The 16582-nt window shown below is 42.8% G+C and overlaps 2 protein-coding genes across 2 annotated transcripts; both read left to right on the forward strand.

Annotated features, from left to right (window-relative positions):
• The first annotated feature begins 358 nt into the window (after positions 1–358).
• On the forward strand, positions 359–6715 carry LOC4325594 (protein PAT1 homolog 1). The gene is made up of 5 exons (XM_015761316.3): positions 359–567; positions 967–1121; positions 2424–2480; positions 3303–3372; positions 3905–6715. The coding sequence occupies exons 1-5, from the start codon at positions 504–506 to the stop codon at positions 5986–5988; spliced, it is 2430 nt and encodes an 809-aa protein (XP_015616802.1). The 5' UTR covers positions 359–503; the 3' UTR covers positions 5989–6715.
• Positions 6716–7301: 586 nt separating this feature from the next.
• Positions 7302–10530, forward strand: LOC4325595 (lipoyl synthase 1, chloroplastic-like). Its single transcript, NM_001401463.1, has 7 exons — positions 7302–7697; positions 7794–7975; positions 8189–8279; positions 8367–8524; positions 9521–9692; positions 9771–9881; positions 10151–10530. Exons 1-7 carry the CDS (start codon positions 7383–7385, stop codon positions 10232–10234), a joined length of 1113 nt encoding a protein of 370 aa, NP_001388392.1. The 5' UTR covers positions 7302–7382; the 3' UTR covers positions 10235–10530.
• The last annotated feature ends 6052 nt before the right edge of the window (positions 10531–16582 follow it).

Raw genomic sequence — 16582 nt, forward strand, 5'->3', positions numbered from 1 at the left:
ACTCTAAATTAGTGTCTAAATAAAGGGACAATTAAGTCACTAGATTCAAACACCACCTAACTCTTTAGCATCTCTCATCTACCACTTCTAATCCCCTCTATTTCCTCTCATCTTCCTCCTCTTACCTTGCCCTTGCTGGATTAATATTTGTGTGCCTTCCAAGGGAAACCCTAGTATTTTCTACTGCAAGTCTTCTGCTTAAAGAAAGAGAAAAAAAAGACCAGTGTTTTTTCTTTAATCTTATTCTTATTTTTTGGGATTCATAAATTCTCCTCTGGTTGCATATCCCAAATCATTTTTATTTAAGGCAGGAGAGAGAAAAGAGGGAAGAAGTAGTAAGCCGCAGTGAGGCCGAGCTATCCTTCCTCTCCTTTTCCTCCTCGCACACAGCTCTCTCAGATCCAAAGCCGTGGAGAAATCGCGCGAATCCCTCGCCTAGATGCGCGACGCCGCTTGCTGCTACAGCTGCCGCCGCCGCCGCTGCTGCTAGGGTTCTTGCGGAGATGCGGGGTGTCGAGTCGGGTGGCGGAGGCGGCGGCGCGTCTTCTTCCTCCCCCGCCGCCGCAGGTGAGGCTTCTCGCGGCTGAATTTGGCAATTCGGTAACCCACCTTCCGGTGGGTTTCACGCGCTGTTTGATCTGGTCTCCGCTCCGGCTTTTGCCGCTGAGCTGGTTGTTTCCAGTAGTTGCTGTTGTTTTGGTCTGATTTGGTGCAGAAGTCGGCGCCTTACTGTTAATCTGTTGCGTCTCTGATGCGAATCTTTGGGAGTATCGATGGAGAATTGTTCGAATTCGGGCTCTTTGAGTTCTCAACTAGAAAAAAAAATGATGTTCTTTTGTTGGCCTGATTGGCGTTTCGTGTGGTTCTTGCCGTTGTTGTCGGTTCTCGCTTGTAATTTGGTTAGAAGTTATGGTTTTTTTACGCCGATTAATATTAATCCGTGCCATCTGACGCTTCTCGATGCAGGTAATTTTGATGCTGGGCAGTACGCCTTCTTCGGGAAGGAGCCACTGGAGGGACTCGAGCTCAGTTGCTTGGAGGATGGCGGCGGTGATGGCAATGGCGGTGGATTCAGCGGGCCAGAAGATGGGCTGTACCGGCTCTCTTCTGTTGGAGAAGAGGTGCGGATCCCGGAACCTTCATTTGATCATGTCCACAGCTGCCATGCTTCTTGTGAACTATCGTCCTCTTGATATTGATTTGTGTTCTTGGTTCGGATGCCGTCCTTTTATCTCCTTTTCCGATAGCACGTTTAGTTCTAGGAGGAATTAAGAATAAATCCTTGTGGGCCTATATGGTCTTATCAGTGGAGTTGAGGTTCACATCATTAGCGTTGGAGGGCGGGAAGTTTTATGCTCAAACATAGGCAGATCCTTTACCTTGATGCATGTTGAATGGTCATTGTTTTTATCAGTTGTTTGATAGCTAAAAGGTTCCATTGCAAGGGTGGAATTCCATGAGACGGGGATAGAAGACGAATCTTGCTGCTAAATGTATTAAGTTGAGAATTACTAGAACAAATGATGTTTTGTTTCGGATAAATGTTCAAGGTAGCCTTTTTGGCTGTTTTGTCACAACCCTATTATTGGCTTGTTTCAGTCCAGTCATAGTTCTTTTTGGTAGCCTTTCAGGCTATAGCTGTATAGCTTGTGGCCACGGTATGATTTTTTGATTTGGTTAGTTTTCTGGCACACTTTTCCTAGTGTTACTTGGCCCAACGCTCACTTGCTCTGGAGCTAGAAGAGAACTATCTCTGCATTTTGAGATCAATAGCAGAATGGGACAAAAAACATATAACCTATTTTGATACAGAATGCTAGAGTTCACTGTTTCTACTGTTGGCTGTATGCCATTTCTTGAATGTTCAAGTTGCTTTTGCATTCTCCAATCTTCACTGCATTATTGATAGATCGTATTGACAGGGCTTACTATTGAGCATGCTTGAAATGTTATGAGGTAATTTGGATCTTCTATGGATCAAATGGTGGTTTTTATTATCAATATCATGTAATCCTAAGCTTGTGCTGGTTAACACAACTAGTTTTCAGCAATTGTAATGTATAACAACTTTATACTTATGCTGGTTGGATGAAACAACTTTAGGGGGGTTGAATTTAATTAGTTAATGTGCATTTCTAAATAGCCACTTGGAGTTTATTGTGATGGGCAAAAAATCGTCTAATATTTCATTACAATTGGCCAATATTACATTACAATTGCCATCAATATTTGGAACTGTATCATGTGGAAGGTAAGACTCTACAAGGAGTTAGGGATGTCTGCATGTTTGAACAGCCTTGCACCCCATACATGAATTTTACTTTTGTAGCGCTTTCCCTTTCTTCTTCTCATCATAAATTATGGATTTACTATCGTCTTTAGTGTTGTGGAGTTATTCTGATTCAATTTACTATGTTCTGCAGATTGATAATCTGAGTAACTTGTCAGAAATTGATGATCTTGCGAGCACTTTTGCAAAGGTTTGTTTCACAAACTCCAGTGTTATAAATTGATGTTTCATTATTTAAAAAAAAAGTGACTTCGCTTGGATGGATTCACTTTGCAGTAGCCGTTTAAGTATTAGATATGTTAAGGCCCTGTTATGCCTTACCAGTGTTGGCCAAGTGGTTACTCTGACTCTTCCATACTTCATTCTTGTATTGATAAATAATTATATTTCTCCAGAAAATTGCACCCCCAGGCCACATGTCAACGATACATGCAGGTGCAAATCCTAAAGGTGCAATCTTTGTGGGGCATATAACTTATACCCCTCCCCCCAAAAGCTGAAATAATCTAAACATTAAGTGCCCATTTTATTCATTTGTAGTTCTGGCTATCTGATTATTTCCACTACAATTGGGCTGCCTGCTACCCCAAGCATGTACTGGATAAATGATACATATTAGTGGTCTTTAGGCTGAATGTAGCTTCTTCTTGCGTTAGCCTGTTTTGCATCTGTAAGTATTTTGCCCCATCTAAGGCCCATTTGCACATAGAAGATCTAGGAGTAGGTACCAACTACCAAGTCTGTAATGTCTGAAATTGTTTCGGAGTGATCAACTAGGCTGCTGCTCTTTTTCTAAGGATACGTTATATATCCCATCCCTTAGTCCCAAGAGGATTGGGATAATCACTAATGAGTAATGAGGCCTCAACTTTTATCTACACCTGACATATTGCTTGCATATGGATCCGTAATTGCATGATATTTTGTTTTAACCTTGGCTTCTGTTCTTGTTTCTTTTATGCGCTTGTTCTGCTGTTGCACATTGATTTATTTACATTTTTTTTATCATCAGTTGAACCGAAGCATTAGTGGAACACGGAATCCTGGTGTTATTGGTGACAGAAGATCCATCTCAAGAGGAAGTAAGTCAGCATTATGTTCTGATGGAAAATGACTAATGATGTTTTGTTTTTAAAGATGTTGACTACAATATTGACAATATGCATGTCTTTTGTGCATGATTGTTCATTTTTAAAATATGTTGAAGTCAACCATTTTGCATTTCATTTCTAACTCATTCTTGGTATAATTTTGACTTGCTGTACACAGTTGTGGATTTGTTTATCATGTCAACAGTCTGTTGTAGAAAAGAAAAGAAAACATTATGAATTATAATTGTTTTCATTAAGAGTGTTCTATAGTGTAGCTTTTGTATGCAACATTGTTGAAAGCTCTATGTAATCTCATTTATGAAATGCTTCCATTCTGCATTACTACACATGTTTTCAAAATTTTAATGCCGTCAATGTCGGCTGGAAGAAAGGTTATCTTGTGTCTATTACACCTTTATTTGTTGAAAAGCAACCATGCTATTGAAACTCTATGGTGTAGTCAAAGTCAAATGAACACTGGAAGGCTGAACTTGTTACTGAACTATGCAAATGACCTTTTCAGGTTCTCTAACTGTTGATTGGGCTGAAGATGCTGAGTTTCCCAACTGGGTAGATCAAGACATATTAGAGGGTGAGGAACTTCAGGAAAGTAAAAGATGGTGGTCACAGTCACGTTCTCTGGGGCAGCAAGGGGATGCCAAACCATTGAGCCGAACATCTTCATATCCTCAACAACCATTGCAGCACCGCGCAAGTGAACCTATCATTGCACCACAATCTCCTCCATTTACATCCTTTCCACCTCCAGGTGCTAGATCACCTTATACTGCTCAAGGCCTTACACGTCATGGGAGCATTCCATCAGTTGGTGCTGGTCTACAAATGGGTTCTCCAAGCATGTCACTTCCAAGTTCTTCATATCATATGGCTGGACTATCTCATGGACTACCATATGGAGGGAGCGTGTCCTTTGGTTCTCCAAATCTTCCTGGAAGCAATCCAATACAAAATGATTGGCCAAACCAAGCCAACCCGTATGCTGTGGATCAATTTAATCTACTTCCGAACATGTTACAGAAACAAATATCACTTCCAAATAGCCCAATGTCATCACTGCTATTTTCTCAACAGCAGCAGAGATTGGCACAAGTTCAAGTCCAGCCATCCCATCAGAATTACCTAAATTTACCACCTCACCTATTTTACCAACATCACTCCCCAGAGTTAACAGGAAGGTTTGATTCTATCAGCAATGTTCCTTCATTGAGAGACAAGAGGTCAAGGTCAGGAAGGGGAAAACACAGCACACGTTTTTCTCAACCATTGACTGATACTGGTAGTCAAAATGGTGATAGTGGTGGACTAAAATTCAGGTCTAAGTACATGTCATCTGAAGAGATCGAATCTATCTTAAGAATGCAGCATTCAGCAAGTCACAGCAGTGATCCTTATGTAGTTGATTATTACCATCAAGCTTGCATAGCAAAAAAGGGTGCCAGTTCCAGGCAAAAGGCCAATTTTGCCCCAACATCAATGAAAGACTTACCTTCCAAGTCCAGATCTAGCAGTGACCATCATGCATATCTTCAGGTTGATGCTCTAGGGAGGGTTTCTTTCTCTTCCATACGTAGGCCTCGGTCTCTTCTTGAAGTTGACCTTCCTTCATCTGGTGATGGTTCTCATGATCAGAAGTCTTCTCTGAGGCCCCTGGAGAAAGAACCAATGCTGGCAGCTAGAGTCACTGTTGAAGATGCCATCTGCCTACTTCTTGAGGTGGATGATATTGACCGTCTATTGCAGTCTAGCCAGGCACAAGATAACAGTTTCCAACTGAGGCGAAGACGGCAGGTCCTCCTTGAAGGTCTAGCTACATCACTTCAGCTTGTTGACCCTCTTGGTCCGAGCAAATCAAGCCATTCATCTGGATTGGCCCCTAAGGATGATCTTGTTTTTCTTCGGATTGTTTCTCTTCCTAAAGGACGCAAACTTTTGTCACGGTACCTTCGACTTCTTACCCCTGGAAGCGAGTTGACCCGTATAATATGCATGGCTATTTTTCGACATCTGAGGTACTTGTTTGGGGGTTTACCATCAGATTCTAGTGCAGCAGAAACAACAGTTGCTCTTGCAAAGACTGTTTCATCTTGTGTGCTCCATATGGAACTAGGTGCTCTTAGTGCTTGCCTTGCTGCTGTCGTATGTTCATCTGAGCAGCCACCTCTGCGTCCTCTTGCTAGCTCTGCTGGTGATGGGGCTTCTCTTATTATTAAATCAGTACTGGACCGAGCAACCGAGTTGCTGACTGACCACCATGCTGCAGCCAGCTATACAGTGTCAAACCGAACTCTCTGGCAGGCATCATTTGATGCTTTCTTTGGACTCCTGACAAAATACTGCCTCAGTAAGTATGAAAGTATTAAGCAGATGTTTGTCATGCAGTCACCATGCTCTGTAACTGGATCTGAAGTCTCGAAAGCAACCAGCAGGGAGATGCCAGTTGAGTTGCTACGTGCAAGCCTTCCTCATACAAACGATCAGCAACGCCAGCTGCTGCTTGATTTTGCTCAGCGAACAATGCCAGTGACCGGTATTAATCCCACTGGGGCAAATGGTGGGTACATCACCTCTGAGTCTGTTCCTGGTTGATATAGCTGAAGATGCCAAAGGGTCGATCGCAAATGCTTAAAAGGACTCGATGCACTTGTCTTGCAGATGGCAATTCATATATATCTGGAGACATGCATGCCCTTCATAAGATGTGAGCTTGGAAGAAAGTTCCATTTGCTCAGGGAAAAACTAGCCTTCTTCAGATTGTGACTTTAGGTTTCAGATTAATCTCGTAGACCAACGATCTCCCCTTTCTGTGGGTCATTTATATAGCACCCACCTGATATGCATATGTACGTACACTGTTGTAACACTATGCTGTGATGAACTAGCCAACTCGTTGGGGGCAAAATTTAGTTTTTAACATTCATATTCCCCAGCGAAGAAGACGTCCAAGATTAGTGGGCTTAGCAGCAGTGGTTGTACAGGTACTAGGGCCTTCCTGTCTGTCGTTTTACTGGTGTGGAAGGTGCCTAGCGTCAAGTAAACACTAGTCTGGTCTTAATCTATTTTAGTCAGGACCAAAGTGTGTTGGAATAATGAAGTTCTGTTTATTAGGTTTCTTGGAAGGATACTTAAAATGTCATGGAGATGCCTGTATTTCCAGGTGCCTACTGACACTATATGGTGGGGTACTGGAAACTGGGGGTATATCTCTTAATTGTAAATCGTTACAGTTTGTTGTCATTTCATTTCTTCACTTGTTCAGATTGGCACAAGATTTCGGCTTTTAGCCTTGTGCGAACATAAATGTTTGGTTTGTTCATTACTCTGCCTACATTTTGTTTAAAGGGAACTCCGGTTGCACTATATACTTCCTGCCAGGATTGAGGCTGCATGCCTTTATTTGTAAATTTGTGTAGTAGTTATTACAGCCATATAAACTGGAGCATTTGAATGCTTTTGTCTTTTTGATGGTGTCAATATGCTGGTCTTGTGCTTGCTGCTATTGGTTACAGCTAGCCTCAAGTAACGGTTTGATGTACACTATCTCAGTATGAAATTCCAACATCTGTGAGGGCCTCTTTTGGAAAGGAGGAATTTTCAGTATGAAATCTTCAGCAATTGTTAGGCCTTGAAATGGAGGAATTTTACAAGAACTAAACTAATTTATGTGAAATTCCTGCCTATTTTGACGTTTCAATATCAATATGACAACAAATCAAAACTCTGGTAGCAAACAACTGGCAGCGGGTGTCAAACTGGTTGAGCAGCAACCTTGGTATCATCGCCGGCTAATTCTATAATTCCTATTTTACCCCTAACCCATCCAACCATCCAGTGGATTTGCGGCCAGAGCAGAGGGGTAAAATCGGCAGAAGCAAAATCTTTAAGTCTCGCTTCGAACCCATCGCCCCGCACGACGACGGCGGCGGGCGCCACGGCTACACGACTCCGCGCGGGTGCGAGCGGCGGCGCCGAATTCGTCGGCCATGATGCAGAGCTCGCTCGCGCGGCCGTTGCCGCGGCCCCCGATCCGGCCGGCCTGCGGGAACCCTGTCTGCCGGAGCCGGCCCGGCTCGGTCTCCGTGGCCCGGTGCCGCGCGGAGGCTGCGCCGCCGGCTCCGGCGCCGGCGGCGCGTAGGGCGGCGGGGCCGTACACCGGGAGGGACCCGGAGGTGAAGAAGCCGGCGTGGCTGCGGCAGCGTGCGGCGCAGGGGGAGAAGTACGCGCGGCTGCGGGAGTCGATCGGCGAGCTCAAGCTCAACACCGTCTGCGTCGAGGCCCAGTGCCCCAACATCGGCGAGGTACGCGATTCAGTCGTATCGTATGGGACTAGAGCAAGGTGATCCTCGCGAGCAATTTCTGCGAGAACAGCTAAATCCTTTGCTCCTGGGGCGCAGTGCTGGAACGGTGGGGGAGGGGCGGGCGGGGAAGGCGACGGCATCGCCACGGCGACCATCATGGTGCTCGGTGATACCTGTACGCGCGGCTGCCGTTTCTGTGCCGTGAAGACTAGCAACAAGCCTCCACCACCGGATCCCCTGGAGCCTCTGAACACGGCCTTGGCAGTTGCAAGCTGGGGGTATGGTAACTTTGCCTGTTCGCTCCATCTCCAGATTAGCCATTTATGCCTTCCGAATTGTCTGAGTTACTGATCGATGGAATGATAGTTGTAGGAAGGAACAGAGATAACAGTGCATTTTGTTAAGTCTGGAAGTAAAGAAAATCAATGCACATGCACTTGTTTGTGTGGCAAAATTAGTACAGATTGTCTGACAAATGTTGCTCTTTTCAGAGTGGACTATGTTGTACTGACCAGTGTTGACAGAGATGACTTGCCTGATGGTGGTAGCAGCCATTTTGCGCAGACAGTGAGAGCTTTAAAGGTTTACTACCTTATGCCTTGTGTTGACAGAAGTTGGGCATTTATTTGTAGAAGTTTCATGCTGAAGTTTTCTGAATTTCCTATTCAGGAGCTCAAACCTGGGATACTGGTGGAGTGCTTGACCTCAGATTTTCGAGGTGACCTGGAGGCTGTTTCAGCTTTGGCCAACTCTGGTCTGGATGTATTTGCGCACAACATCGAGACTGTGAGGAGCCTGCAAAGAATTGTTAGGGATCCTCGAGCAGGGTAATGTGATTCACTGATTTTACTGGCACACTATTATATCCTGCTTAGGACTATTTGTACATTTATAATTTAGAGAATCAATAACCAATTCACCCAAGGCATCACCCTAATGAAATTACTTCCTACTGGAAAGGAACATCTAAACTGTACCTAGTTCCAGATTTTCATTTACACTACAGGTACATGAAATCTACATAATCCAAACTTTGAATAATATCCACATGCACATGTTGCATGCGCTTTTCTGTTAAAAGTTAAAACTAATTCCATGTGGTTTACTCTATTCAATGGAGTACCATTCTATTCAGGTTATTGTTTTTTACAAGACTGATGTGCCCAGTCATGTCTTAAACTGACCTAAAAAGACAAATTAACACTGCGTTCGAGTATTCTGTCCCTGGCATCAATTTTACAGCTTGACTATATGATCATTCTCAGGCTATTGGTGTGTCTTAGTTTAAGTGATTAATCTTAAATTCGCCCCGAGTAAAAATGAATCTAATTATTATTGAGCTATGCATACTTTACAGTGTAATAGTGCTTATATATAGGTTGCAAATTGTTGTCTCTGAAGTGTAAACTATATTGTAGACTGTAACATTGCAAAATAAAAACAGCCATAGATATTTTCTATCTGATGACCTGCATATTCCTTGCTGTATTTATTGTATGAGACATAACAATAGTTTTGCAAATATCAAAGCTTTGCAATCTGTTTGATTGGTGAGTTGTGGTACTCTTATTTATTTCTGAACGTTTCTCGCATCATAATCTTGGGAGATGATTTATTTTGCCTGATCAACTACCTTTCCCTTAGAATCTGTTCGAAGGAAGTATAGTGGTAGGATATAGTTTATCCAGTTTATCCTCGATTTTGCGCATACACTATATTTCTAGTATCTCGTGGCAATGTGCAGTTAATAACTTGTACTATGCACAGTTCTTTTCCTCATATCCTCTGGCATTGTAAGAATTTTTCTTACCTCATTCTTACAGATATGATCAGAGCTTAGCTGTTCTGAAGCATGCAAAAAGTTGCAAAGAGGGTATGATAACTAAGTCCTCTATCATGCTTGGTCTTGGAGAGACTGACGAGGAGGTGAAACAAGCCATGATTGACTTAAGGGCCATTGGTGTTGATATCTTGACACTGGGCCAGTATTTGCAGGTTAGCCCAGTACCACTTTATCATTAGTCAAGAATAACTGGTCAGTCTTTGATGCAAACCATCTGCTTGATCTTACAGCCCACTGAAAGACATTTGACAGTAAGGGAGTATGTAACTCCTGAGAAGTTCCAATTTTGGAAGGAGTATGGAGAATCGGTGGGTTTCCGCTATGTTGCTAGTGGACCCCTGGTAAGTGCTACATCTAATTAGTGGGACTCTTCAGTTGTCACCCTTAAAATTGTAAATACAAATAGGAAATTGTAGTACTGTATAATTTGCTCTGACAAATATCAGTATGATGCATGAGTAAAGTTCTGGAAATTTAGTGAAGAACACAGCTACCAGTGCTATTATTATTTGTTGTACGATTCTGTAATCGACTAATATGTAGGAATGTTGGATAACCAAGTCAGTGTCTTACATGAGCTTATTCTCTATTTTGTGATTTTTTTTTTCAGGTTCGGTCTTCATATCGTGCAGGAGAGCTCTTTGTCCAAAATTTGGTCAGGAATAACAAACCTAAGCTACCTGCTTCATCTTAGGCAAGTAACCTTCGTACAAAGACCATCGGATTCTTTCTGTGCCTATATTTGTAGCAGCAGAACAAAAAGGAGGGCAACATAATCATTCTATTCTTCAGAAAGTCGATCCCTGCCTTTTTCTTTTTGGATATGCATACACTGATATACACTTTCGATTTTTGCTGTAGTTACCCTCTTGAATAGAGAACTTGAGAGGGCAATTTTCATTGTTGTATCATTTCTTTTGATGCCATACACGGAAGCAATTGTAAGAATAGGTGTCAGAATGAAGCTATATATCCCCTTATCGTTGATTACGCGATGCTTTATTCATCATTTGGCAAAAGTAAAAGAGAGCAGAAAAACAAAGGAAAAAGGCTGGAGGAAACAAAAGATGCAAGTACTTTATTCCCATATCCATAGCTAGGATGATTTTGATTCATGACAAGCAGACAGTACGCATCTCATGATAAGCTCGCCAAGAAGTAAGAACCCAAGGTGGTAGAGAACATGAAATCATCTTTGCATTTCGCATTGCCGGCTATAGGCTACAAAGCACCTGGGTTCTGAAGCATGCGAGCACAGGAACCGTGATAGTCACTACTCACTGCACGGCATGCGACAAGCGTGCGAATAAGAAGAAAAATATATTCTTCCGTTGAGGGGTGGGATTGAGATTGTGAAATGAATGAATGGTTAGGATTAAATGGAAGGGGGAGAATGAATGGTTAGGATTTAAAGATGTCTTATGGTGGGTGGGAAATCATTTCCCTATCCCATTTGCCAAATATGACCCTACATTTTTTTAAACGACTTATACCATTGAGAAGTTTCATATTAATATAGCTGTGGAAAAAAAACAAGATTACAATCCTGAAATATTATAACCGGGAAAATCCTGTTCTTGGTAAGTTGGTATATGTATTATCCATTCATCCCACATTTCCACATAGTGCAATTACTGGCTTACTGCAGTAACGGCACTACACTTCATTCCAGCAAACAGCTACATAAGGGGAAACTATTTTAACAGCTCGAGTGGATGTCCACCTGTTTATTATATGTCATCTAAATGGTTATGAAAAAAATTGAAAAAATATGAATAAGATAGATCAATATGTAATGTATCAATCTACAAACATGTAAGTTAAAATTCAACTTCTACAGATTGTAACAAAAATAACAAACAAAACTTAAATTACTATATGTATATTTACAGTTAAATTTGTTATTTTTGTTGTAACTTGTAGAAGTTGAATTTTAACTTGCATGTTTGTGAAGTGATATATTACATATTGATCTATCTTGCCAATTTTTTTGAAAATTTTTCATAGCCATTTAGTTGACATGAAATAAACGGGTGGACGTCCACTCGAGCTATTAGAATCCATCCCCGCTACAGAAGTGGGGAATAAAAGTGTAACACTGTAATTGTTGGTTAGCAATGTGCGGACTGCCAGGGTCATGCGTTTGTGGGTAGCCCACTACTAGCTCCAATTCATTTATAGCCAATATAATAGCTAATTTATACAATAGTTGCTTACTATACTATTAATATATGGTCTCATCTGTTATACACACACTGTGACTTGTAGTCCGTGCTGTAGCTAGCTATAAATTTATAGCCCGCTACTCCTTTCTCTCATCTCTTATCTTATTAAAATATGTTTATATAGCTGGCTAATAGTATGCTATTGTACCCTATAGCTGGACCAGTCACCAGTGTGCATAAAAGGCTAAAACTCGAGTAGTACAAAGTGGTTAATGAAATGACCTGTGCAGGACATGAAGTTCTCATGAACGATGAATCCCATCTTGCCATCTTGCCAATGAATGCATTGACATTGCAAGTGTGTGTGAGAGAGAGAGAGAGAGAGATTGTGTATCTCAACTGGGCTAAATAAAGTCACAGCTGACAAGAGGCGGCTAGTTAGTCAATCGTACGAGAGTGCGATTTACAACGTGGCCGGCCACTACACGACCGTACGGTGAACGACGCCAAAAGTTGTTGCTGCTTCCTTTCCTTTCATATCCCCTCATATATATACAGTGTTACTAGTAAAAATCTTCACACTGCTTCAGCATCTTCGTGTACAGGTTCCCTATGATCCACGCTTGAAGCCGTGAACGATTCACATCTTGTCGTCTTCGTTTCACTCCTGCCTGGTATGGCCGTATGGTACGCCAGCCCACCCAACCGGTCCAATGACAGCGAGGATCTCCATCTAAAACCGATATATCACATCAGTAAAAAGCTCGTGACATTGGCATTAAAACGTTGCTCTTTTCCAGCCAGAGGTGAGAGGCCCAGAGAACATCTGAAGCCACCACCTACTATTGACCTACTTTCCCTTCTCACTTGCGACTTCACTGACTTGCCACTTCGCCAGCGCAGCAAAGAGGACGGACGGACGGACCACTGCGCTGCAGGGTGCGAGATCCATTTGTCCACCGTCCACGGATAATTCAGCCAAACCGGCCCGTGATAATCGAGTGACAGGCGAGTCCGCGAGCGTGTACCGCATACCTAACCCCCATAGCCGGCGGAAACCCCGCCGGCCGCGTCTCCTGGAAAGCTGCAGCCCGGCGTCGCGTGGGGATGCGCGTGAGCCGAGGACGTAAAAAAAGGCCAAGATTTGCCAGCGTGCGTGCGCGCGCGCGCCCACCCACTTCCCGCTCCCGTCGGCTGCCCGCGCAGCACAGCCGAGCGGCGCGGCGGCGCAACGAGGATTTTGGCTCACGCACGCACGAATACCGTGTCACGTCACGTACAGGCACGCAGACTGGTACGTACTCTCGCCGATGGCCAACCGGTTGTACCGCTGTAGTACTGCGACGGAGACATGCCGTTGGTGGTGTCCTAGGGTTTGTTTGGTTGTTGCCTAATATTGCCATAACTTAATTTGTCATAGATGTAGCATGGCAAATAAAGTGTGGCCAATAATTTGTTGGCCACAAGTGTGGCAATGTTTAGCTAGAAAATAAGTATAAGACATGTAGGCCCATGAAACAAGAAAGTGTGGCTTGCCACAACTGAAACAAGCAACTAAACGCTAAGCTAACAATCTGTGGCATGTCTAACATGTGGTGTGGCAATGTGTGGCACCAAACCAATCAGCCCCTAATCCGGACCGTTTTGGTGGGTATAGACTAGTACTGTACTGTGTATTAGCTGCTTTTTAAGCCTTTTAGCCGGTCCGTGTCAGTGTTATCCAACGGTTACCTCTCGCAACGTCTCCCACGCGGGCACGCACACCTGTCGCCACACATGCCCGCACTGTTCGACGGCCGCTACATTACAGCCGACGCAGATTAGGCGTTTGGTTTGGTTTGAGGCCTGTATTGGACTTATCAATATTTGATAATTTTAATAATGTTTATTATCTATTTGGTTTAGAGCCAAATTTTAGCATGACTAAGAAAATAGGTCATTTCAACAGTTAATTTAGGCTATTTTGGCTTCAATCCAAACACAATTTTACCTTTGCCAAAATTAGTCATGTCAAAAGTTATCAAAATTTGACATTGATAAAAATTGATAAGGCCAATTTAGAACACAAACCAAACCAGCCCTAGATTAGCAGCAGATACCACCACTAAAGTGGAATTGAGAGACATTCTCCCCCGTGATCGAATCACCAGCAGCACCCCCTAATTCCGAATCTTTAGCCGCGCCGAGGCCCCACCGCACCGCCCGGAACCGAGGAGAAAACAAGGCGGCGAACCTGCAAATTATAAGCGGTTGGATGCATGCGGCCGCGGCGTGAACCGGACTGACCGGATAATGCTCGCCCTGCAGCGAAGTGCAGCTTCGGCTTAGAAAAATCGTACTGCTAGTACGCATGCAGTAGTGTATAATCTACATCCGAGTGAGTGCGTGCTATGATGAAGTAGGAACAGATTATACTACATACTACCTCCTTTCCTAAATGTTGACGCTGTTGACTTTTTTAAACATGTTTGACCGTTCGTTTTATTTAAAAACTTTTGTGAAATATATAAAACTATATGTATATATAAAAGTATATTTAACAATGAATCAAATGGTAGGAAAAGAATTAATAATTGCTTAAATTTTTTGAATAAGATGAACGGTCAAACATATTTTAAAAAGTCAACGGTGTCAAACATTTAGGATGGAGGGAGTAGTACAGAAATTTGCAAAGTCGGTAGCCCGCGGATATGAAGGAATCTTGGCCGATGGGGCGATCATGTCGAGCGTGCAAGCCAGCTTTATTATGTTTACATGCTCGTGTTGGTGCAGCTACGATGGTCTTTCCATTTTGTATGATAAACTTTGGCTTGAAAACTACCAAGTATATAATTAACTAATTAAAGTGGTGTTTATGATCTGTAAACATTGTTTCTCCGCCGGTGTACGTGCTCTCGAATAATTCATGCCATGAACAATTGCCGGACATGCTTGGCCAAGCTTTAGCCCGCCGACTCACTATGCGCAATAATTCCAGCCCCTTTAACCCTTTTCCATCCCTTTTCTCCTCGTCTGCTTCTGCACACAGCTTAGCTAGTAGCTAGCTGCCCTCTTCGTCAGAAACACCTCACATTTCGATCGATCGATCGATCGAGCCGGTCAGGATACGAGAATGGACCAGCTCGTAGCGCTGCACTACGCTTCTCTGCAGCCGAGTGGTGGTGGCCGGCCGGGCAAGCAGAAAGCAGAGGAGACAGCAGTAAAAAAAAAAAAAAAAGGTGACCTTGGCGCCTACCGGCTACCATAGTTCAGTGCTACCATCATCTACCTCCCAATGGAGGCCATGAAATGAAGTGTTTGCACTTTTCAAGTTGTTAATTAGGACCACAGTAAAGATGCAGCAAGCTAGCTAGCAGCTGCTGCAATGCCATTGTCACCTACTCTAACAGTGTTGGTGAGTCGCTTTTCCCAGTTTTTTTTTTTTAAAAAAAAATCTGGTTGACTGGTTGCAGGGAGCCGAGAGCAATGCTGGCCCCAGGTGACCAGGAGTGCATGCGTAGTTTGCTCATTGATCTACTACTACTCATCACGTGATCACGTACTCCAATTTCTTGTGGCCTGTGTTCTGTCGCCATCGGTTAGTATCTTTGGTTGCATGTTAACATGCCTCACACTCTCCCTCAGATCTCTTTCTTTAGGACAAAAAGAGAGAGAGAGAGAGAGATGGACAAAGGTTCTTGGATTGTCTCGTGGTAGTACATGATCAAAGTCATTTTGGTTTGGGGAGGCTCAAACTTCGTTTTTTTTTTCTGCAAATGCCTTTGCTATGTCTTATCCCCATTTTCAGAGGTGGATTAGCAACAGGGGTGGGACGGCCTTGAATTTAGGGTCTCTCGGTTTTGTGCTTTGGATCCATGAAACTTTTGGTGATGATTATTGGAGATGTGCACCTTTGGAATAGATGATCAACGAAATCATGAGCTGCCGGCGACTACTGAAGCACACCACGGTTTTTATAATCGGTCATCGACAAAGTGCAGTCAAAGTGCACACCGAGCAGCATTATCAATTGGACATGCCTGGTATTGTGCTTCAAAGCTCAAAGTGCTGGGTTATAAAAGATAAACTGGGACCGGCGCTGAACGTGGCCAAGATCCTTTGCGGTTGGAGAATTCCAACTGGAAATTCAGGCTTTGCATGTTTCAGTTGAAACTCTTAAGAGTTTTGTGTTAAACATGTATATAAAAACGATTACAGTTTAAAATTTAAAGTTATATTAGATGTTCAAATAGAATTAGAGTCGCCAATATGGTCAATCAAGGGTCATGATATCTAAATACATTGTAATATGTTAAATCAAGAAGTGGTGTTCGTAATAAGTTTTCCAGTAATTCAGTTTTCAGCTTAAACCTTATTAGTAACAAATATTGTGTCTTGAGATCGTCATCAGTTTGGACTTTTCTATGATATTTTTTCTATTCAGCTTATTAAGGTCTGTGCCAGTTTTTATAACAGAGACAATATTAGATTAGTAGGTAGGAGTACATGTTAATAAGAGCATATTAAGGTCAGTTAGCTTTCCACCTCAGCTGCTGATAATTGAGTAGCACTAGACTAATAGAACATGTTAATAAGAGCTTGAATGGTAAGAACAGTGTTTCATATAGTGGAAAGACAAGATTCTGAAAAACCTGCAGTTAGAATCTGGAAAACAGTTTTTTCGGGTAGACAATGCAGCATCACGTTAAGATCAGTACTCCAGAGCGATTAAAAAACTGTTAGAAAATTCTAATGAGCCCAGAGAATTGACCGTTGGATGACGTGCACGGATGATGCGTCGCTCTGGGCCAACCCATTTAATAATCCATTGAAATCATGGGGTATGGATTTTTTTTCCTTTTGTGACATAGCAGTACAGCAGTACAGATCAATAAAAA

Source organism: Oryza sativa, chromosome 1, assembly GCF_034140825.1.
Source record: "Oryza sativa Japonica Group chromosome 1, ASM3414082v1".
Taxonomy (NCBI): Eukaryota; Viridiplantae; Streptophyta; class Magnoliopsida; order Poales; family Poaceae; genus Oryza; species Oryza sativa.